Source organism: Tenrec ecaudatus, chromosome 4 (genome assembly GCF_050624435.1).
Source record: "Tenrec ecaudatus isolate mTenEca1 chromosome 4, mTenEca1.hap1, whole genome shotgun sequence".
Classification (NCBI taxonomy): domain Eukaryota; kingdom Metazoa; phylum Chordata; class Mammalia; order Afrosoricida; family Tenrecidae; genus Tenrec; species Tenrec ecaudatus.
In genome coordinates, this window is record NC_134533.1 from 67,640,802 (window position 1) to 67,664,740 (window position 23,939).

Genomic DNA, 23,939 nt, shown 5'->3' on the forward strand with positions numbered 1-23,939 from the left:
ATTTCATTTGTCATCTCTGTAATGACTACTATATCTTAAGAATTATACTTAAAGTAGACATAATATAAACATTGTAAAATGAAAATAAAGAGATGAAAAAATAAAGAAAGAAAATACAGAGATGGATGAGCATGTGTAGAATTGAAGTTAACAAAAATGTTGCCAACTATACTTTAAATTAGAACTGTCAAGTTAATTAAGGATTTTATATTCACAAAATTAGAATTTTTATTGAAATAACTAGGAATCATACTTGGGAAAAGTTCAAAAAACTATAAGGATAATCAAGGAATGAAACCTTAAGGAGTGCCTTGTTTCACTACTATATTCTGAGGCAATCTAAATAATAGAATTCCAGGATGTATAACTTTTATCAACCATCTAGTTATTATTATTAGGGTATACGATGGTGGTCATGGTGAGGCTGCTCTTGTTCTTTTATTTTAAAGTATTTGAATAAAACTTAATGTTATTGAATCTGAAATTGTAAATCTTAAACATCCATTAGCTTTAATCAAAAAGATTCAAAATGCCCTCATATTGTTTTTACAAATTACTAAGTATGTAGTTCATTATAGTATGTATTTCAGTACACAGAGAGAGACAATTCTTATGTGTATGGCTGTGTATGTGTGTGTGCAGCAGGATTCAAAGGCACCAAGACTATGGGGGTTGTTCTTATTTATCTCGAGCTTTCACATGCACATGAGGCATTTCAAAATACCATGGATCAGACACATCTTGGTCCTCCATGTGGTACTATATACAATAATAGCTATTATACATAGTAATGTATTTTATATATGAAATGATGACAATTATCTGTACTACAGTAAGAAGCGATAATGGCATAATATTTAACTCTTGGGCTGCTGACAGCAAGGTCAGCAATTCAAAACCACCAGTTTCCCCAGAGGAAAAGAGAAGGCTTTCTAATCCCACAAAGAATTACAGTCTCAGAAAAACAACAGGCACAAGTCTAGCCTCTCCTATATGGTCTCTATGAGTCAATATTAATTCAGGCAGTGAGATCGATACAATGATGCTATTAAATATTTATAATAATAATAGACATCAAGAGAAAGAGAAGAGGAAAGAGCAAGTGAAGAAGAGGACACACTAGAAGAAGAAAAATAAATGACAGCTCAAGGTGGTGGACAGAAAGAAAGGAAGCGACAAAAGCAGAGGACAAGAAGGGGAACTGTCTGGTGACAAAAGGAAAAGTTGCCTAAGCCGAAATATCCCTCATTATTAAGAAGGGAGGTCAAGTTTACTTTCAGAATAGTCATATCCAGCTTGAGACTTACGTCCCAAAGCTTGTCTTCTCATCAACTGAATGGATGAAATTCACAAGAAAGCATCAGTCTGTTTAATGAAGTAAACCCTTATCTTATTAACCCTTTCAGAAGCTTGCCTCACTCCTCAGGCTCATACATACTTGCATGTAATCCTTTAGACAAAAGCTAGAGTATAGTATTCATTCCTCCTCCTGAAACACACATTTTAAGCACTCTGAAATATCCGTGTAGTCCTGACTCCATCAATGACAAAGTTGAACATATTTGGAATCACTACATATGGATTGTCCAGAAGGATTAGTAGTAATATAGAATATTTTTACCCCAGAGATTGGTTACAAATGAGAAGAGAATTCGAGTGTAAATGGCCAAAATAACACAAACATGGGAACCACAAGTACTAAGAAACTTGGGTCTGGTCTCAAAGAAGGCAGACAGAAAACTTCTGCAACTCTGGAAGAGATCATGACTCTGACATTAACTTCTGATATTAGTAAGTGCTGCCAGCTCAGAAATTATGTGTTTCATTATTTGGGCAGATGAGCAAGACCCAAGGGTCCACAATATATGTATTGTATGTGTGTGTTGGGGGGGGGGGGTGTAACATCCTAATCACAGAAGTTAGAACCATAAGATTAGAAATACCAAGGGGACAAGAGAGAGGGAAGATTGCTCAATTGCTGCAAACCAGTGAAAGAGGGCAATCTTGTTAGTAAGATTGTGTTATGTTGAATGATTGTACACACAGCTACATGACAGAAATAAGCCAGGACTGCTGACTCCATACCAGTGAAGATGCTAACAAAAAGCTTATGCGTGAGATGACATCAAAGAATATCTCTTTAATGTTAAACCAAAAAATACCAAGCACCTTAGTGCTGATGGCTGTGAGCAGGTACAGTCGCTGATAGTCATAGCAGGAAGTGGAACACAGGCTGCCCGAGCTGCACTCAGTCCAGATAACAAGCAACGTATTGAAGTTTCTGATGATTGCAATCAAATACATAGCGCAAAGGGGAAAGTCCATCTATATTTGGATATTTTTAGTCCTGTGATTCCCAAAAGTAGGAAGGAAGATGGATAAGGACATCTCCAAAATCAACTGTTTATAAAATGGATAACTCAATGTAGAGGAACCAGGCAGTCACCTCCTTATTATGCAATTAATTCTAGAATGGAACAGAGCCTTTCCATATTATTTCTTTACCAAATAAAATTTTCAGTTACCTACACAGTATTCCAGAATCTGGAAATGAAAAGACCCAGGACAAATACAATTGGGACATGTTCCAATCCAAATTTCTCCTCTCTACAGAGCCATTACAAACCATTCATGGTCAGCAGAATGGGTCCTGACTAGCGGCAATGGCAGATGTTTCAGAGTAGGGCTGCAGGTCATAGGTCTGGGTGCCTGTGATCTGGAAGTAGTTCACTCTTCCTTTCCTCTGTCACACTGATAGCAGGATTTGGTCCATCACCTGTGTGTAAATCAAGCTCCGCAGAAAGTCATTTCCTGAATCACTAATGCTTCTGGATGGAGTTAGTGTTTCTGGTCTGAACTTGGATGTTTATTAACCTCTTGAGGTAGTTGTAAATAAGGGAATTAGGTATTTTTTCACAGTTTAATAAAAAAACATATTAAAATGTTGAAGCAAAGCCTCTTTAAATTGCCTGTGTGAAAGAAATAAAGAAAAGACCAGCATCGGTGTTAGAAGACTCTGAAATATGCTTTTCAATGTAGAGTAGTTATAGGAAGTGAAAGAAATGCTGCAAAAGAGGTAAACAGAAAATTTAAAAGGGCTGCTTTCAAGGTTAAGATAAAGTACTTTAATGACTTGTGCCAAGACCTGAAGCTAAGGACATTAAAGAGAAAACTACGCTCACTATTTCTCACATTGACCTAACTGAATAAAATGTAAGCCTCATTAGAAATATTGAATGATTCAATGGACAAGCTGTTGAAAGAAACAGGAAACATCAGAATAATATGGAAAATTGTGTCTTACGAGTTTTCATAATTTGCTCATACATGCTCTACAGCATTGATAATTATATTTGAAACAAAGGCAAACACCCATATGCAAATATCCACTCACATTTGTGCACATGCTTCCATTTTTATTCTCACACCCGTTTGCATGCTTGTCTATCTAAGCATCTACCTATAGGTCAACATTATTACATGTATATAACAGCATTGGCCTGTTTTTCCCAAGAATGCTGACTTTGGAATCATAAGTCAGTTTATATAAAATGGCCATTGACCCAAGAACAAATGTCAGAAGGGTTATATAAGAAGAAGCAATGAAAACAGGAGAGACAGGGAATGAGAGACATTATGTGATGTCACTTTGCAGGCATTATAAGAAATGACATGAAACAAATTGTGGATTAACTAATGACATGGAAAACTAATTTGACCCTGAGAGAGTCAAAAAGGACTGACTCTGGGGCCAGAGCATGGTACCCCATTGGGCCTGACTGAAGGACATGCCTAGAGATAAAAAATCAGACCATTATCTATTTACAGGTTTTCCTTTCTTTTTAAAATTTTTCTTTTAATTAATTTATTCTTCTATGGGTAATTGGTTTCCCTTTTTATTGTCATAGCTGTGTTCTCACTCATTGCCTATCTTGCAATGACTTGATTTTTGGTGCATATTATTATCTCCACAGATCTATTTAGATAAAATGGACTGGATGAATAGTCTAGAGGAGAAAACAATAGAACCAATGGTTCCGTGGGGACATGGGAGAGGGGGAGGAGGGGAGGGGAGGTGGTGCTGACCAACCCAGGGACAGGGGAGCAATAAGTGATCCAAAATCAGTAGCAAGGGGATGTGAATGGCCTGGTAGGGATTCAGCAAGGGCAAGGTAACCAAGAGAAATTACTGAAACCCAAGTAAAGGCTGAGCATGACAGTGAGACAAGAGGAAAGTAAAAGGAAATAGCGGAAAGAACTAGGAGACAAAAGGTATTTATAGAGGTCCAAAAACTGGAATGCACATATGTAAACATACTTATATGAGTGTGGAGAAACATATATGTGCATATATTTAGAGGTTTAGTATTAAGGCAGCAGATGGACATTAGGCCTCCACTCAAGCACTTATTTAATGCAAGAACACTTTGTTCTAATAAATTGTCATTCCAGGATGCACATCTTCCCAACACGATTGCTGAACAAAAATGTGTGCATAAGCAAATGTGGTGAAGAAAACTGATGGTGCCCACCTATCTAGGGGTGTAGCATCTGGGGTCTTAAGGCGTGAAGATAAGCAAGTGGCCATATGGCTCAGAAGCAACAAAGCCCACGTGGAAGAAACACACCAGCCCGCGTGACCACGAGCTGCTGAAGGGATCAGGTATCAAGCATAAAGGAACAACGAATCATATAATTGAAAATGTGGGTAAATGTAGATTGAAGACTCAAAGTCCAATGGTAGCCACCCCTTGCTTAGGGGTCGTGGGGGGGAGATGAACCAGTCAGGGTGTAGGGTAGCAATGATGAAACATATAACTTTCCTCTACTTCTTAAATACTTCCTCCCAACTCCCCCCCACCTCCTGTCATGATCCCAATTCTACCTTGCAAATCTGGCTAGACCAGAGGACGTACATTGGTACAGAGAGCAACTGGAGACACAGGGAATCCAGGACAGATGACTCCTCTAGGACCAGTGATGAGAGTGGCGATGCCTGTAGGGTGGAGAGAATGTAGAGTAGAAAGGGGGAACTGATTATAGGAATCTACATATAGCCTCCTCCCTGGAGGAGGGACAGCAAAGAAGAGGGTGGGGGAAAACGTCAGACAGCATAATATATGACAAAATAATAATAATAATATATGAATGATGAAGGGTACATGAGGTAGAGGGAGAGGGAAAATGAGCAGCAGATATTAAGGGCTCAAATAGAAGGAAAATGTGTGAGAATGATGATGGCAACAAATGTACGTATGTTCTTGACACAATGGATATATGAATGGATTGTGATAAGAATTGTACAAGCCCCCAATATAATGATTAAAAAGAAAACTAATTTGATCTGTAAGCAGTGATCCAATCACAATTAGATGCTTTTTTAAAAGGGATATGTGGAATGCTGTAGCAGTGTCTCAAATCACTGGTTGACGTTCCACCACTTCAGGAAGCAGCATATGATCAAGAGCCGATGGTCTTGAAGAAGATCTACAAGCAGTACTGAAGGCATTTGTGTGAGAGAGAAAAAAGGCTCCAATAATGAATGAAATAACAACTTATAGTTTGAATTAATCGAAGATCTGTTGAATGTTACAGCAGCACTGGACACACTTTTGAATATTCTAGTCCCTTGTTATGATTACTGCTCTCTGTGCATTTCTGCTCAGGTCATTTCTCTTCCAGAGTCTTCGCGGTTCTTGCATCTTTCCCTGGCTTGCGCAGTTAGGACAAACGCATTTTTATTTATGTGTGTTGTTCCTTTTTTTAATTAGTTAAGTGGTTTCTTTTGGTTCATTCTTAGAATATGTCTCTGCTTACATCATTTCTTTGTCACTGCATATGATCTACTTTTTTCCTATAACTCTGACCGTACAATCGAGTAAGACTCATGGCAATTCTATGTAAGTCAGATTTGAACCGTGTTCCAGTGTTCTTTTCAGCTTAGCTTGCTTAATTTAAAATTTATTATTGTGAATTAGTTGAAGATATATAAGGAAGACTATCTCCTTTACATTAAAATTTGTACACATTCTGTTTCACCTCATTCAGTGCAATCCCCTCAATGTAACATTGCTTATACCAACCACTTCCTCCCTGGGTTTCTTGTTTTTATGGGAAAGGAGAACCCAGAAAAAGTGGTAAGGAAGTGGTTGCAAATACAGATGGAAATTTAGTGCAATAAAATTCTTAGAAACAGGACATTTGTAAAATGCATTGAACGTGTTTTCTTGCCTAGAGTCACACAAAATTGCCTATTGAATCTCTTTCATTAGAGCTGCTCGTCCTCTCTCATTCCTTATTTGTGTATTAATATTTTTCACACTGACATAGATCTGTTTGGTTCTGTCTCCATAGATAGTACAGCTGAGCACCGGTGGCACCATGACACAGAGATTGGTCAGATATATGGATCTAAAGGGGACATTCTGGCCAAACTGATCTGTCATAAGAGGTTTGGTATATAGAAAGCAAGAATTATAAAATATGTGAACCCCATGTGCTACATTTTTGGGGCCTGGCTTCACAGGACGTAGAGGGAAAATAGCACAGTACATGTGAACAGCAGAAATAGCCATAGCTGTGATATCAAACACTAGATTACAGTTAGCAATTGCCATCATTGGGCATGGGCACATCAAAAAGACACCTCAACAATTTCGTGGTTCCAGACAAAGTCCTCTGCCCTTTTGTGTAGCAGCAATCACTTCCCACGTTACTTGAACTCAATTGGTCCAAATGGTTTGCACTCAATTACTGACACAAAGTATTATGACTTGGCCCATCCACTGGCACCAGGGAAAAAGACTTGACAATCTCCTTCCATAAAGGTTACAGCCAAGAGAGACCCATGTAGCACACAGATCACCATACATTATAATCAACTCCACTGCAATCTGTCAGATATATTATTTCTGAGTAATTACTGATAACAGATTCAGGTTTCTTTTCACACTCTTGCATTTCATGGTAAATGTAATCATCCCTGAGGAACCATGGTGATTACAGGCTATGGAGAATCACAGAACGTAGGACTGTATTGATAAAAATGCACTGATCCTCAATGCTCATCATTAGCATTGTTGGTGAGAGGAGCTGGAGCTAGGCATACCTCTACCTCCTTTTTCAGATGCCATGTATTTTCTCTCACACATTGAGGGCACAGGAACATGTGTTGGCTGTTGACTAACAGTGGCCCCAGTGGCTTTCTGCCTCTATGGATCAGCTTAGAAACCACAATTGATAGGGCCTATGAGATTTTCCAACCAGGCTCTGAGGAATTTTCATTTAAAGACTCTTCCCAGGCCAAGAGCCATGCCCTCATAAAGTGGAAGAGAAGTGACAAAATAGGTAAGACTACAATCTGTTGTTCAGTCTGGTGAGTCTTCTCTGTCTCCCAGATTGCTAGGGCACCCCAGATCATGGTGAAAGATAAAGGGGCAAAGGTGTGATAGAAAAGGAGGAGACAAAGAGCAAACACTGGGGCAAGAAGACTAAAGAAAAACTTAGAGGAACAGAAGATCCCAATTAGAAATGACCCTGACACTCCTAAAAGCACTTGGATTAATTCTGTTTGCATTTTTGAGAAATCAGTCTGTCTTATATGTAAAGAATAATGATTTTTAGTAGATTTGGAAAGTCATTTCAAGTTCTTAATAGACAATAAATTCTATAGAAATAACAATGAGTTAAAGTATAATGTGAAAGTAAGTCAAAAAGTATTGTTTTAAACTCATAAAATATTTATTAAATAAAATATAAAAAGTAAAGCATATGTTTTCTTGACACATCTTCCATATATGTCTATAGACTCTGGAAGGTGATGGATGATTCCATTTCTCTAAATCTTCCCCCAAGGAATTCTGTGCTCTTTCATTTGCACCACTTCAAATGAGTGCTTTGGCATCTTCTCAGGACTCCAACCTTGTTTCTTTGGAAGGTTCTTTGAGTTTTAGGAACAAGGTGGTCTGCACAGCAGAGCCATTGTGTGTGTAGGTTTACCAAGGAAATTATCATATAGTAGTCCTTACTGCCCTTCAAGAGTAAACCTGTGAATTGTCACGATGGAAAAAAGATTTCAGCACAACTTCTCTGGCCTTTTTGTCACCAATGCAAGTTTCTATTACCTTGTAATAAGTTTCCATGATTGTCATGGGTCCTCTGAGAAATTCTATCTGACGACCTCCCTGAGAGTCCCCAAAATTGCTACCGTAGTTTTTTGAGCTGCCCTCCCTACCTTGAATTGAACCGACTGAGCAGCAGATATCCTCAGCAGCAACGGCTTTGATTATACCTTTTTTTTTAAGGTAGTATAATAAGACTAAGACAACATATTACTGAGAAAATTTGTCTACAGCCATTAACTTATCATAAAGATATATTTAAACATGTGTACATATGTATGTTAAACCCATGCATATGTAAACTAGAAGTGTGCTATCAATACTTTTCACTTATTTCTGTATTTTTAACATTTTTACTTTGTAAATGAAGAAAATGAATATGAATCCTAATCTATTTGAAAGGTCACACAAATAGGAAATTATGCTTTTTGGTATATTTTCTTTCACTACAGAGCAAACACTAACATTGCATTTCAGCACATTCAATCTGAATACAGAGCTCACTCTTTCAGAACTAGAAAATTCTATTCTATCACGGACAGCAGACATAACACTTTAAAATAGTACAAGCAGAAGTGAGGTATATGCTGATTTTATTGATAAATTTAGAAGTAGAATTAACAGTGCATTTTTTAACTTGGTAGAGAAAAGAAACAGAAAAAGTCATTCTAAGGTTATCTCGAGTAATCCAATGCATTGGATGACAATGATATCTGCTTAGATATTTGACAACAAATATAAGATTAAATTTAAGATTAGAGTTTGTTGAAGTCCGGATTAGGCATTAAATTTTAGAAGTATTTCTGTTGCAGAATTTCATGGAAAAGCTTGGAGGTTTCTGTCTTATTTTGCATATTACTTTGTAATTATCACAATTATCATTAAAATAAAATTCCTGGCACTAATACAAGTAACAATTATATTTTTAAAAATCATTTCTTTGATTTCTTGGAACAATGGCAGATCCCAACATTTCAAATAAGCAATACATTCTAATAAAGATTTCAGAATTTCTTCCTTTATAAAGTATACGAGTATTGAGAAACTTCTGAGTTATAGAATCAAGCACCCAGGCTACTGATTTGCAACTTCTAGCTGTTTTCAAGATATCTTGACTTATGGAAACATGATGTACAACAAAACATAATATTGTATAGTTCTATGCCATTTCAAGATCTTTGAGATATTCAGGATCACAGTTTTGACCACAATGTATGTTCAGTTTCTTCTTACATAATGAGCTCACTTTCCAAAACTACATACGTCAATATTGAGCTCTGATGCACAGAGGTTTCATTGTGTTATTTTCAAAATTATGACAATAAGCTTTTATTCATAGCCTGTATAAGTTATGAAGCTCTAGTGGAACCTTTCCACTAGGAAGAATGCTATTGGTATAAGAAATTTTGGTGGCATCTCTTCCAGCATCATAGTAACACACAAGGCATCATAAAAGAAGAAATTAGCAGATGGTTGGTGGTATTTTGTAATGACTAAATAGACTTTAAAGTGACTTTCAGTTTTAAAGGACCTGTAAGATTTTGGTGTGAATGCTAATGAGTCTGTACATGACTATCATACTTCTTGTATACTGAGTCCGGGGGTCCTATGTTAACTAGGTTAGCATTGGGTGGCTAACTGTGAAGTTGATGGTTTCTGCCCACCAGTTGCTCCGCAGGAGAAAGATGAGATTGTCAGCTTGCATAAAGGTGTCGAGACTCAGTAACCTATATAGAGGTACTATTTGTAAGAATGACTGAATGGCAGTGAGTTTGGATTTGGTATGTTAATGCTTATTTCTTATTTTATTAGTTTTACTGAATCAACTGGAATTAATAGCCATTTTATAATAACTAAGTAGAATTTAAATTTGCTAAAAATCTCAACATGATATTTCAGTAATGATGCTGATGATAGAAAGTAAAGTGAGAGTTCAGGCAAAATCTTAATATAAAATCATTGAAGAGACTAATTTCAAACGAAAAGAAAAGAGGATGTTGGCAAAAATGGAAAGTACTACATACAACATTTATTAGCATTTGCTGTTTAATTTTCTCTCTGAACTTGTGCTGAGATACCACTTGTAGCTAGTGCTCCAAACCTAGTAACATTTAAGTTATAGCATGATCTACAGATATTTACATATGTTATAATCTTATATCATTTTTATATCTCCAATGATGCAGTATTTTATCCGGTGCCCTGAGGATTGGATGTATACAACAGTGGATGTATGCATTACTATGTACCATGCTCCCTACCAATGACACGCAATTCCACCCCTTATCTTTCTTACTGCTAGGAATCCCAGGAATGGAAACACTACACATCTGGATTGGATTTCCCTTTTGTGCTGTGTACATGATTGCACTCTTAGGAAACTTCATGATTATCTTTGTGATAAAGACAGAGAGCAGCCTGCACCAACCCATGTTCTACTTTCTGGCCATGTTAGCCACCATTGACTTGGGACTCTCCACAGCTACCATCCCTAAGATGCTTGGCATCTTCTGGTTCAACCTTAGAGAGATGGTCTTTGATGCCTGCCTCACGCAGATGTTTTTCATCCACAACTTCACACTTATGGAATCAGCAGTTCTTGTGGCAATGGCGTATGATCGTTACGTGGCCATCTGCAACCCACTTCGATATAGCATCATTCTCACTACCAAAGTTGTTTCTGTAATCGGTCTTGGTATATTAGTGAGGTCATTTATTTTTGCACTTCCATTTATATTTCTTATTATACGACTGCCCTTCTGTGGGAATCATGTCATCCCTCACACCTATTGTGAGCACATGGGTCTTGCTCGCCTGTCTTGTGCCAGTATCAAGGTCAATGTTATTTATGGTCTGTGTGCCATTTGTAATCTAGTGTTTGATATCATAGCCATTGCTATTTCTTATGTCCAAATACTCCGTGCTGTTTTCCGTCTACCTTCGCGTGAAGCCCGACTTAAATCTCTCAGCACATGTGGTTCACATGTTTTTGTTATCCTTGCTTTCTACACCCCAGCCCTCTTTTCTTTTATGACACATCGCTTTGGCAGAAATGTTCCCCGTTATATCCACATACTTCTGGCCAATCTCTACGTCATAGTGCCACCGATGCTCAACCCTGTGATCTACGGAGTCAGAACGAGGCAGATCTATGACCGTGTGAAGAAAATAATATTACAAAAATAAAGAATACTAAAGGAGTAGTATCACATATGAATGAGATTCAATATGCAATTTTATGAAATCCTAGGCAAGAATGTTTTGTCATAAGAAACATATTCAAAATATATTTATATTTATCCATCTAAATGTTTTCAATACACCAAACTTACACTTGTAAATGTTTTTTTAAAAAACGTGCCCATTTTCCTGATATGATCACTGTGTTAGACAGGGTTCTCTATATATTTATACAGATAGATATATAATACAAGAAACAAGCAGTTAATTTTAAAAAGCAGTACAAACGGCTCAGTGTAACTCACTCCCGTGAACCAGTTGTGAGACATTGGCAGTCCTTCAAGTCTTGAGGGCCATCAGGTAGTCCTTGGTAGAGCAATCCAGGCTATCCAGGCACAGACAGCAAACAGCAAGGCAAGTCACCTACAGTCAGCCAGATGACAGGGTCTGACAGTCCCCAGCTCAAGAGATGTAAATTCCAATTGTGTGGCAAAGCAGGTCTTGAAGGAACCTCAAATTACAGCTACACAGTCCATGGGTTAGGTGTCCCACAGGTAGTGTAGCTTTCAAACTGAGGCACAGAACAAGCAAGGCAGCCACACATTGGTCCGATGATCAAAGGGCAAGAGACAAGAAAGGCGAGACTTGCCTAGCCATTTATCTCTCCACCCTTCAATTAATCCCACATGTGTTTATCGGCCAGGTTAGCAAAATAAATTAACTACCTCAATCACTGAAGACAAATGTGTGCATAAGCAAATGTGGTGAAGAAAGCTGATGGTGCCTAGCTATCAAAATATATAGCATCTGGATTCTTAATGGCCTGAAGACCATCAAGTGACCATCTAGCTCAGAAGCAACAAAGTTCACATGGAAGCAGCACAACAGCCTGTTTGACCAGGAGGTGCCGAAGGGATCAGGTATCAGGCATCAAAGAACAAAAATCATATCATTGTAAATGAGAGTGCAGAGTGGAGATTCAAAGCCCATCGGTAGGCAACAGGACACCCCCTTACTGAAGGGCTGTGGGAAGGATATGAGCCAGCCAGAGTTCAGTGTAGCAACAATGACACATATAACTATCCTCTAGTTTTTAAATGCTTCCTCCATGCCACTATCATGATCCCAATTCTACTTTACAAATCTGGCTAGACCAGAGGATGTTCATTGGTACAGATAGCAACTAGAAACACAGGGAAACCAAGACAGATGATTCCTTCAGGACCAGTGGTGAGAGTGGCGATGCCTAGAGGGTGGAGGGAATGTGGGGTGGAAAGGCGGAATCAATTACAAGAATCTACGTATAACCTCCTCCCTAGGGGATGGTCAACAGAGAAAGGGGCAAGGGAAGACATCAGACAGTGTAAGATATAACAAAATAATGATAATTTATGAATTATGAAGGGTTCATGAGAGAGAAGGGAGTGGGGAGGGAGGGGGGAAAATGAGAAGCTGATATTAAGGGTTCAAGTAGAAGGCAAATGTTTTGAGAATGATTGTGGCAACAAATGTACAAATGTGCTTGACACAATGGATGTATGTATGCATTGTGGTAAGAATTGTATGAACCCCTATGAAAATGATGTAAAAACAAAACAAAACATTTTTCTTGCTCATTTTTGTTGTCTTTTCCAATCCTCAATTCCCTTATGGTTTTATCTTACCATTTTACTAGTCCAGTATCTTTTTGATGTTTTGATACGCGCCCCTTTGAATGTAAATGTTGTTACTACAGTAATTTGTTCTGCATGAAGTTTTTCCTTCTTTCAATATAACTAAGATAGTCTTTTGTTTTTTAAATAAGTGTACTGTACAGTGGTGACCATGAAATTTTCCTGACTGTGAAAATGATTTATTTGAGAAAATTAACACAAGACTAATCCTAAGAAGTCAGCTATTAAATACATCACAAATGTATCACCTTTCCAAACTGAGGTGCTCCATCACCTCTGGGATCACCTCTGGCATCAACTACCACCTTCTTCCCTTAGGACATTCCTTTTGCTCCCTTATTATACTGGCTTATGCTCCAAGGTTTGTAGGTACTACAATGAACACCCAGGACTCACAGAGTTAAAGAAAATGACTCATGTTGAGTGGGCTCAGGTAAATCCAAAATTCAAACTTAGATGTTTACTTGGAAGATCGTCATTCTTCTTACGGGTGCAGGAGCTGATGAAATTAGGTCAATTCATGGTCCTCAATTTCAAATCCAGGAACCAGAGGTCCAGCAAAGACACATTAGATACATGTCTCCAAGGCTACTCCCACTCCTGCCTCATCTATCTTGCTAATAATGAGGTCCCATTCCCTGTCCCTGAGATGGCGCACAGAGGACAATCATAATGAATCCTGACTGCAAGCACTCACAAATAAAACCTGTCAGCATCTTCCATTGCCTCCTCATACCCAAACCTATCAAGAAAAGGTCCTTTGATGTAAGTTACAGATTATTGCTTGAAGAGCTATAAATAATTCACTGTTCTGCACTGATGTTGTGAAATTTCAGAATTAAAAATCAGTCAACAATCATAACTTGAAAGCATCTATCTTTTAATTTTAGCCTTTAAAAATACTGCCTTTAATTTACATTTTAAGTACTTGATATGAAAAACATGTGATTTAGTTAAATATACAACACATAAGTAATACAGGTTAAAACGTACCCCTAATATTAACAGGATAAAACTAGTTTGTACATGAAAAAGCAATGCGAGAAAATACAGCAATCCCTTTGAAACAAAATTTTTGACAGTTCATATTGATTTATATCAACAATAGACATTTTATGACAAAACTGTTTATTTTAGGTGGCAAAGCTTAGGGCTAATGTACCTTATTTTTGGAATATACATTTCTTAGCAGAGAGGTACATTAGACTAAGATATGGCCTTTGAGATAAGATCTGTTGATGTACTGTGTTATGTGATGTACTGCTAACTGCTAGGTCATCCCTTTGGATCCCCTAGCTGCTCTTCTAGATGAGGCTTTGTGCTCAGAAAAAAAGTTATATCCCCCCAAAATGGAGTGAGATGTTCTACTGTGCCCTATAATGTCACCATGAGTTGGAATAGGCTTCATGGCAATTAGTTGTGACCTATTAAAAATGTAACAAACTAATAAACTGAGGAGGTCTTATTTGGCATATTATGAATCAAGGAGAGTAAAGTCAATCCTTTGAAGATTCTGTGTAAAATGCATTGTGCAATTGATTCTATGTCCTGCGTATTCAAGGAACTCTTGTGGTGCAAAGGTTTTCCCAACACTCTGTGGGGTGAAAAACGATCTGATGATCTACTCTTGTAAAGATGATAGCCCAGAAATGCCTAGGGGCTAGCTCAGCTATCATGTTAGGATGATATGCGTCCTAATAAAAGCAATGTGCATTCAGTTATAAGTCCATCTTTAAATAAATGGTGTCAAAATTACATGAAGTAATACAATAACTAATAATAAACTAAATGAACAAAAGCAATAGAGTGATGTGTACTAATAAGGACTATATAAGATCAAACAATTCAAGGTTGGAATTGTTGCTGTTGTTAGCTACCATTGAGTCAGTTTCCGACTCAGCAACCCTATGTACCGCAGAAGGCAACACCATCGGTCCTGCACCCTCCTCCCTTTAGTTCTTGTGTTTGAGCCCATTGTTGCAGCCATGATGTCAATTCTTCTTGGTAGATACCTTCCTCTTTTCACTACCCTGCTACTATACGAAGCTATTGCCCTTCTCTAGGGACAGGTCACTCATGACAACCTGTTCAAAGTATGCAGCAACATCTCACCATCTTACCTCGAAGGAGCAATCTGGCTGTACTTCTTTCAAGCCAGATTGTTTTTTGGCAGTCCATAATACTTTCAATATTCTTTACAAGCACTATAATTCAAATAATAAATTCTTTTGTCTTCCTTACTCATTGTTGAACTTTCACATTCAATTTAGGCAATTGAAAATACCATGGCTTAGGTCAGGTGAACCTTAGTCCTCAAACTAATATCTACAGAGTTCTTGTGCAGCAGACATACCCGATGTTTAGAGCCATTGATAATGGTACCCAAGTACCATGTTGTTCTTATATTCACAGGGTCAGGGAACTGGATGTTCCACTAGTCTCTAAATCCGAGAAATTAATTGTTTTCATATGCTTCTCACTTTTCATTACTCTTCTTTGCTCTGGACAAGGAAACACCAATAGATGGCCACTTGCGACTTTAAGACCACCATCACTGGTGGTGATTTTTTATATATTCATATAAAGAAATTTTCCCCAGAATATTTCAATATTGCAACTTGAGTATTGAATTTGTAATTCAGTTCTCTCTGTTTGTGAGATGTCAAATGTGTTCTTCTATTTTGGTTTTCCACCTCCAGATATTTTCATATTTCATTATAATTCTTTTCTTTGTCTTTTAAAGTCTCCATTTGAAATAATTTGTTCAGTTAATTTAGTTAATCATTTCTTCCTTTAATTTTTGCTATTCTACCTGTAAGAGCAAGCTTTAGATTGTCTTCCTGCATCCGTTTGTCTTTTTCTTCTTTTCACTATTTTTAATGTTCTTTTTCATATTTGATATCTTTCATGTCATCCTATAACTCCCCTGGCCTTGGATCATTAGTGTTCAATGATCAAAGAATAAAATCTGCTCTTCAAATGGCTTTAGTTTCAGGTAGGATAGACTCAAGTTCATATGTTGAGTCTGAAACTAGACTCTTGACCCTGATTTGACACATAATTTTTTAGCTTCTTCATTGCCTTTTCTACAGATATAGTCAGTGTGATGCCCATATGTTCTATATTAGGGTAGGCTGGGTTTTCAAGAAGAAAATAACCCATTGGTACATATATGTATAAGAAAGAGATTCATATAAAGAAAGTTATCCACACAGTAAGCATGCCCAGTCTGACTCTACCCCATGTTATTATATGCTGTGCTGGGTGGAAGTCTTTCCAAGCTCTTGTAGCTGCCAGCTGTCAAACCAGGAAACAAGAGGAAAAAACACGTGGGAAACTAGTAGAGATTGAGTTCGGTAGACCCAATGTAGTCAGGGTACATAGTAGACAATTTTCAGTTCCCCCAATCAGCAGGCCACGTGGCAGGCTGCCAGCCATGAGTAGTACTAAAGGCTGAAATCCTTGATTTTCATTAGCGAGTGTTTCAAGCTCTCACATTCAGCAAGCAAAGCTGTATCATCTGCATATGGAAAATTGTTAATAAACCTTCCTCTGATCTTGATGCCACACTGTTCTTCATAGAATCCAGTTTCTCTGATGATTTGGTCAGCATACAGATTGAATAAGTATGAAGTATGCATATCAGGGTGGATTATGAGAATTCCAGTACATTTGCTTGTGTTCCTGTGGAACTTGTATATAAACTATTCAAAAAGAACAAGGGGTTATTGTTGTTATGTTACAATCAAGCCAGGTATAAACACATATCAACCCTTTGCACACAGAATGAAACACTGCCCAGTCCTCAGCCATCCTCACAATTATTCCTAAACCTAAACTCATTGTTTCAGTCATGTGTCCATCCATATTGTTGGGGACCTTTCTCTTCTTCACTGCTCCTTCACTTTACCAAGCATGATGTCCCTCTCCAGGGACTGATCTCTCCTGAAAATAAGTCCAAAGTATGTTAGAAAAAGTTTTGCCATCCTTGCCTGTAAGGAGCACTGCAGCTGTACTTCTTCCAAGACAGATTGGTTTGTCCTTTTAGGAGTTCATAGAACTTTCGATATTCCTCTCCAGCACCACAATTCAAATGCATTGATGCTTCTTCAGTCTTCCTTTTTCGTTGTCCAACTTTCACATACATGTAAGGCAATTGAAATACCAGGGCTTGGGTCAGGCACACCTTAGTCCTCAAAGTAATATCCTTGCTTTTCAATACTCTACAGAGGTCTTGAGCAGCAAGTTCAATTAATGCAAAATGTCTTTTGATATTTTGACAGCTGCTCCCATGAGCATCATCTGTAGCTCCAAACAAGACAAAATCCTTGACCACTTCAACCTTTCCTCCATCTATCATGCTGTTACTTATTGGTCCAGTTGTGAGGATTTGGGTCTTCTTTAGATTGAGTCATAATCCATACAGAAGACTTCATTCCTTGATTTTCACCAGCAAAAGCTTCAAGTCCTCCTCATATTCAGGAAGCAAGTTTGTGCCATCTGCATACGGCCAGTTGTCTTCCTCATATAATCCAGTATCTCTCATCATTTGCTGATCATATAGACTAATAAGCCAGAGTTGTATCCCTGACTGTCAACTTCACTGATTTTAAGTAATGTACTATTCCCTTGTTCTGTCCACACAACTGTCACTGACCCCTGTGCAAGTTCCTCATGAGGACAACCAAGCGTTCTGGGATTCCTTCTCAAGGTTAGCCATCGTTTGCTATGATCTACACAGTCTAATACTTTGTCATAGTTCAAAAGCCTCAAGCAAACATCACTCTGCTATTCACTGCTTTCAGCCAAGTTCCAGATGACATCAGTGATGTATCCCTAGTTCCTTGACTTCTGAATCCAGTCTGAGTCTCTGGTAGCTTCCTATTGATGTACTGCTATAAACATTGTCGTGTGATTTTCATCAAACTTTTTCTCATAGATGATATCAAAGACACTGTTCTATAGTTCAAGCACTCTGTTCACCATCTTTCTTTGAAATGGCTACAAATATGGATCTCTCTCTCAGTCAATGGGCCAATTCGAAGTTTCTTGGCATCGAAAAGTAAGACCTTCCAGTGCTTCATCAGTTTTTGAAACATTGCATTTGGTATTTCATCAATTCCTAGACTGTTGTTTTTGGCTTATGCTTTCAGTGCAGCCTGAACTTTCAGCACCACTGATTCTTCCACATAATATATGTATCTCCTGAAATGGTGGGGTTTTGACTAGTCATTTTGGTATAGTGGTTCTGTGTATTTTTTCTCATCTTCTTTTGATGGTAACTGCATTGTCCTATATTTTTCTGATAGAATCTTTCAATATTGCAACTCCAGGCCTTAATTTTTTTCTTGAGTTCTTTCACTTTAAAGTATGCTGACTATGTTCTTCCTTTTTGGTTTCTAACTCTAGGTCTTGGCATACTTCATTATAATATTTGATGCTGTCTTTTTGAGCTGTCCTTTGTAATTTTCTATTCACCTCTTTGATTTATCTTCTTCTATTTTTCATTTTCTCCAGCTACTCTATGATTAACAGCAAGCGTCAGAGCATCTTCTGACATCCGCTTTGATTCTTTCTTTTCTGTTTTTGTAAATGACATTTTGTTTTCTTCATGAATTATATTCTTGATGCCCACCCACAGCTCAACAGGTCCTCAATTCATGTTCAATGAATCAAATCTGTCCTTGAGATGTTCTTGAAATCCAGTTGGGATATCCTCAGGGTCCTATTTTGGCTCTTGTGGATGTTCTTAATTTTTCTGAAGCTTTACCCTGAACTGGCATATAAGCAATTGATGTTATCTTCCACAGTCAGCCTCTGGATTGGTTTTAGCTGCTGGTATTGAGCTTATCCATCATCTCTTCTACAGATGTAGTCAATTTGATTTCTATGTATTCCATCTGAAGAAGTCCATATACATAGTTGCCTTTTGTGTTGTTGAAAAAAAGATGTTTGCTAGAAACAAGTCATTGGTCTTGCAAAATTCCATCATGCCATTTCCAGTGTTGTTTCTATCACCACGTCAAACTTATCCTACTAAGTAAGACACTGTTGTACTTCAGAGTAGACTTTGAAATGATCTCTTTCACATTGAATAATGATACAATTCTGCTTCAGTTGATTGATAAATGCACAGTAGATCATATGCATATGTGATTTTAAATGGCAGTGTCAGAACAATTCATTTAATTAGTGTACAAGATATCAATCTCTTTATCTTCTACTTAATTTTCCAAGATTTCAAGTGTGCCTAGATTCATATTTTTCATTCCATGTAATCATTAATTGTGGATGTTTTCAGCTTTTTCTTGCCTTTTTAAATCTTGCCACATGAGCAAATAAAAGTTCCCAAGCTTTTATTCTACTCACATCTTATGGTCATTTCATTAGGAGAGACAGATTCCTGGGGGCGGGGGGAGGGACATAATGCTTGGTAAAGTAGAGGGACATTATAAAAGAGGAAGGTCTTTGAAAAAATGGGCTGACACAGTGGCTGCACCAATCTGCTCAAAGGTAAGAACAATTGTGAGGATGACGCAGGCATTGGAAATGTTTTGTTCTGTTACACAGAGCTGCTACGTGTAGGAACTGATTCAGTAGCACCTAACGACAACACTATTTTGAGAAGGCAGCATTTCTCCCCCTCAAAGGAAGGGCAGTATTATTTTGAGCGCTTCCCAACATGTCAAGTTCATATGCTAGGATTGTATCAGACAATGTTCCAATCCTATTCAGAAGGTTTTCAATGACTAACATTTCAGAAGTTAAAACAGTGAATCTACTTTCCTAATATTGATCCTGATGGTATTTGAATTATCAGTGTCATAACTTCCAACATCATAACAGCACCTAAGCCAGCACAGTATGACAAACTGACAAATAAGTGTTTGAAGATGCTTTTAACCAATATAAAATATATTTAGGCCACTATGTTGGACACTGACAAAGATACAAGTTAAAATTTGTTTCTCACAGTATTTATATAGGATATCTGTGATAAACCAATAAAGGGATAATTCTGTTGACTGTATCATAACTGTGAGAGATGAAGGCTTCCCTACAAACATGGCTAAGAGACAGCTACCCCACTATACATACCAAAGCAGTCGATTTCATAAATGGTTCAGATACCTTAAGATATGAAAAAGTCAATAAAGCCTGCATTTATCTTTAATTGTGTTGTTTTTAAGCCTCATACATTCAACTATGTTTCACAGTACTTGAGGACAGGGACATTAGTAACATTTTATATGAACTTTTTATAATATATGCTTTATATTTCATAACATTTCAGTCACATGGTCTATTTTAAAATAAAATATTGAGAAATTCATTAATCATAAGTAGGGTATTGCTACTGTAGTTGATGTTTTCATATTGACATAGGTGTTGGACTATTATATAGGAGGATTGAATGAGAGAATAAATGAGAAATTATAATTATGCATATAGTATGGCTGCAAGATTAAGTCTACAACATCTATTCAAACATAGAATTGTGATTTAATAAAAATAGAACAACTTAGAATGTGATGAGTCTGTTGAGAAAATGCAAGGTGCTTTTTGTTCAAACTCTAATCTTTAGTAACCATTTTAGGATTCCTACACTGATGCCCACATTTCTGGCTGGTTTAAGCTATCGTTACAGCATACATTCCCTTTAGCTTTGCTTCTCACATAATTTACCCAAGATTCGATTTCTAATATGCTGACTCTTCACAGAATACACAATCGGATTCATTAGAGGGGGGATCAAAAGGAAGGTGTCAGCGATAATAACTCTAAGAACCGGAGAGGCATTACTGGCAAAGCGGTGAACCACAGCCAAGGTGATGATGGGCACATAGAAGACAAGCACAGCACAGACATGGGAGAGGCAAGTGTTGAGGACTTTGAGGCGACCCTTTTGTGAAGAAATGCCCAGAACAATTTTTAGAATTAGCATGTATGACACAGAAATGCATGCCAAGTCTAACATAGCTGTAAGAGCCACAAAAAAGCCATAGATAATATTGACCTTGTTGTCTGAACAGGCCAGCTTCATAACATCCTGGTGGAGACAGTAGGAGTGGGATAGAAGGCTTTTATAACAGTATTTCAGCCTTTTTAGAATGAAGGGGAAAGGTAGGACCAATAAAATACTTTTCCCAGCAAACACAAGACCAATTGTAATGACCCTGGTACCTGTCAGAATAGAGGCATATCTCAAGGGGTTATTAATAGCTATAAAGCGGTCAACTGACATGACAAAAAGTACAGATGATTCCATAGCTGAGAATCCATGAATGAAAAACTCTTGAGCAAAGCAGGCATATGAGGAAATCCCTGTGGCATTGAACAAGAAGATTCTCAGCATAGTTGGTAGGGAAGAGATGGACAGTCCTAGGTCAGACAATGCCAACATGGAGAGGAAATAATACATTGGTTCATGTAGTGAAGCCTCTGTTTTTATGAAAAAAAGAATAGTGCAGTTCCCCAGGATAGCAAAGAGGTAAATGAGGCAAATTGGGATTGAGATCCAAACATGGGCATGTTCCATTCCTGGAATCCCAATCAGGAAGAACGTAGAAATTTCTACTTCAGAGGTGTTGGAGATTGACATGGAAGGATTGTGAGGTTGATGATTCTGAAGAGGCTTCCTGCAATGTGGAAAACACATTGCTCAAATATATATGCTTAAATCATTTTTGTTTGTGAAAATATTGACATTTCAGATATTATCTTACAGTAATTCTTAGAACTAAAACAAATTGCTTTATAAAATTTATTGATGTATATAATGAGGATACAAGGGAAACATGAAAATATATAAATATGTCATGTAAACGTTAACAGACAAATAAAAATTATCAAAATGCTTCCATGGTTTCCACCTGTAGGATGGAAACAGTACATTTCTAAGATTATATCCTTTAGTATATTTGGTTAGGTTCTGTCTCTTCGGAAATTGTATGGCTTTTGAAACTTGATCCCTACCTTTACAACATATGAAAATGAATCTATAATGGATTGCAGACCTAAAGGTAAGAATGAAAACTTGTTAGAAAATCTCCATGACCTTAATTTGGTAGAGACTTCTTAATAAGGCATTAATAATAACTTCATGCTCAATTGTATTAAAATAAACACATTTGCACTCCAGATAATACTATAATAAACTGAGAATACAACTTTTAGAATGGGAAAAATAAATATAAATTTTATACATTTTATATAGGAATCCTATCTAAAATCAGCAGTGTACACTTACAACTAAATATCAAAAAGAACATTTCAAGAACTATATTGGAATAAAAATGCTCTCTGTGATAGGATAATATCTATTCATCGACAACAAATTACATTTAATACAACTGTTGGAAAGTTGGAAATAAAAAGGAATAGCACTTGTAATGCATGACTTGGTTATAGAATTGAAGCTATTGCATTATGGAGTTTTGCCATACCGATGACTTGTTCCTTACAAATACAATTTTTGAATCACATAAACAGCAAATAAACACATGAACATAACAAATGGTATACACAGTATAAAATGTGCCTATATATGTGGGGAAAGACAGTGGGAAAACTCAATTTTAGTAGCAAAAATGAGATTGGGCACCTACTGTGAAACAGACTATTAATTGTTCATATATATGTCTAGGTTGAGCCTTAAGAAAAATTAAAAATTCACAAAGTCAAAGCCTGGCCTTGATTTAATCTCACCTAAATTTCAGGAACATCTCAAGTATAGATTTGACACAGTAATTGAACAGTAATAACAGACCTGATGAGTTGTGAGATGACATCAACAACACCATGCATAAAGAAAGCACGTGACATTTAAAGACAGGAAAAAAAAAGACAAAAGTGCATGTCAGAAGAAACTAGGAAACTTGCTCTTGAATGTAAAGTAGCTAAGGCAAATGAAAGGAATGGTGAAGTGAAAGAGCTGAAGACAAAATTTTAAAGGGAAGCTCAAGATGAAATAGTAAAGTATTATAAAATATTTAAAGGAGTGAGAAAGTTAAAGAAAATGAACATACTCAGAATATCTCAAGCTAAAATAATTGAAAAAATTAAAACTGGGAGTTGCAGTATTGAATAATGTTATGAGCAAAATATTGAATGATGAAGGCAGCATCAAAAGACTGTGGAAAGAGTGTACAGTCTCTGTACCGAAACAAACTTGTTGACATTTACGTATTTCAAGAAGTGGGATATGATCAAGAACCAATAAAGGAAGAAGACCAAGTTACTCAGAAGACCTTAGTGAAAACAAAACTCCAGGAAGGAAGGAATTATCAGGTCTAATGTTTCAATAAAGGAATAGGGGAAGAGGTATTAACACCATTCAATAAGTAGATGGCAGAAGCTTGCTTATTGAAAGTAAGGAAGACTCCATACACTTCTGAATGAAGACCAAGCACTGTGAGTATGCATTACAATTCATTGTACCGACTAAAACACTTACAGCTACACCAATAGACACGATCATGGTAAATTTAGGAAAGATCCCAATTGCTAGTGGTTTTATTTTGCTTGATCTATAGTCAACGATCATGGAAGGAGCAATCAAGAAAAGAAATGACGTATTGCATCGGACAAATCAGTGCATAATATCTTTGAAGTATTGAAGATCAATGATGTGACTTTGACAACTAAGGCGTTCCAACCCCAAGCTATGGTATCTGTAATCATCACAAATGCATGTGAAAGTTAGATAATGAAGAAGGAAGACTTCAAGTAATTGATGTATTTGAAATATTGTGTTAGTGAGGACTATTGCCAATCACTTGGCATGTCAGCACAGACAAATCTGCCTTCCAAGAAGTATAGCCAGAAGGATCTTTAGAAGAGAGATGACCAAACTTTACCTTCTTTACTTTGGGTATTTTATTAACCTACCATAGCATGTTTTTCTAGTCCCTAGAAAAGAACATCATGCTTGGGAAAAACAGGCAGATTATCAAGAAGAAGGATC

General features: G+C 37.2%; 2 protein-coding genes across 2 annotated transcripts; one reads left to right on the forward strand and one right to left on the reverse strand.

Moving 5' to 3' along the window:
* The first annotated feature begins 10,370 nt into the window (after positions 1–10,370).
* On the forward strand, positions 10,371–11,306 carry LOC142446873 (olfactory receptor 52E2-like). The gene has a single exon (XM_075548607.1). The coding sequence runs from the start codon at positions 10,371–10,373 to the stop codon at positions 11,304–11,306; it is 936 nt and encodes a 311-aa protein (XP_075404722.1).
* A 9,327-nt stretch (positions 11,307–20,633) lies between these two features.
* On the reverse strand, positions 20,634–21,575 carry LOC142446874 (olfactory receptor 51A7-like). The gene has a single exon (XM_075548609.1). It carries the CDS (start codon positions 21,573–21,575, stop codon positions 20,634–20,636), a length of 942 nt encoding a protein of 313 aa, XP_075404724.1.
* Between the last annotated feature and the right edge of the window lie 2,364 nt (positions 21,576–23,939).

Bases quoted from the DNA above. Each gene is read 5' to 3' on its own strand.
- LOC142446873 (XM_075548607.1), top strand. From the start codon at position 10,371: ATGCTCCCTACCAATGACACGCAATTCCACCCCTTATCTTTCTTACTG.
- LOC142446874 (XM_075548609.1), bottom strand. From the start codon at position 21,575: ATGTCAATCTCCAACACCTCTGAAGTAGAAATTTCTACGTTCTTCCTG.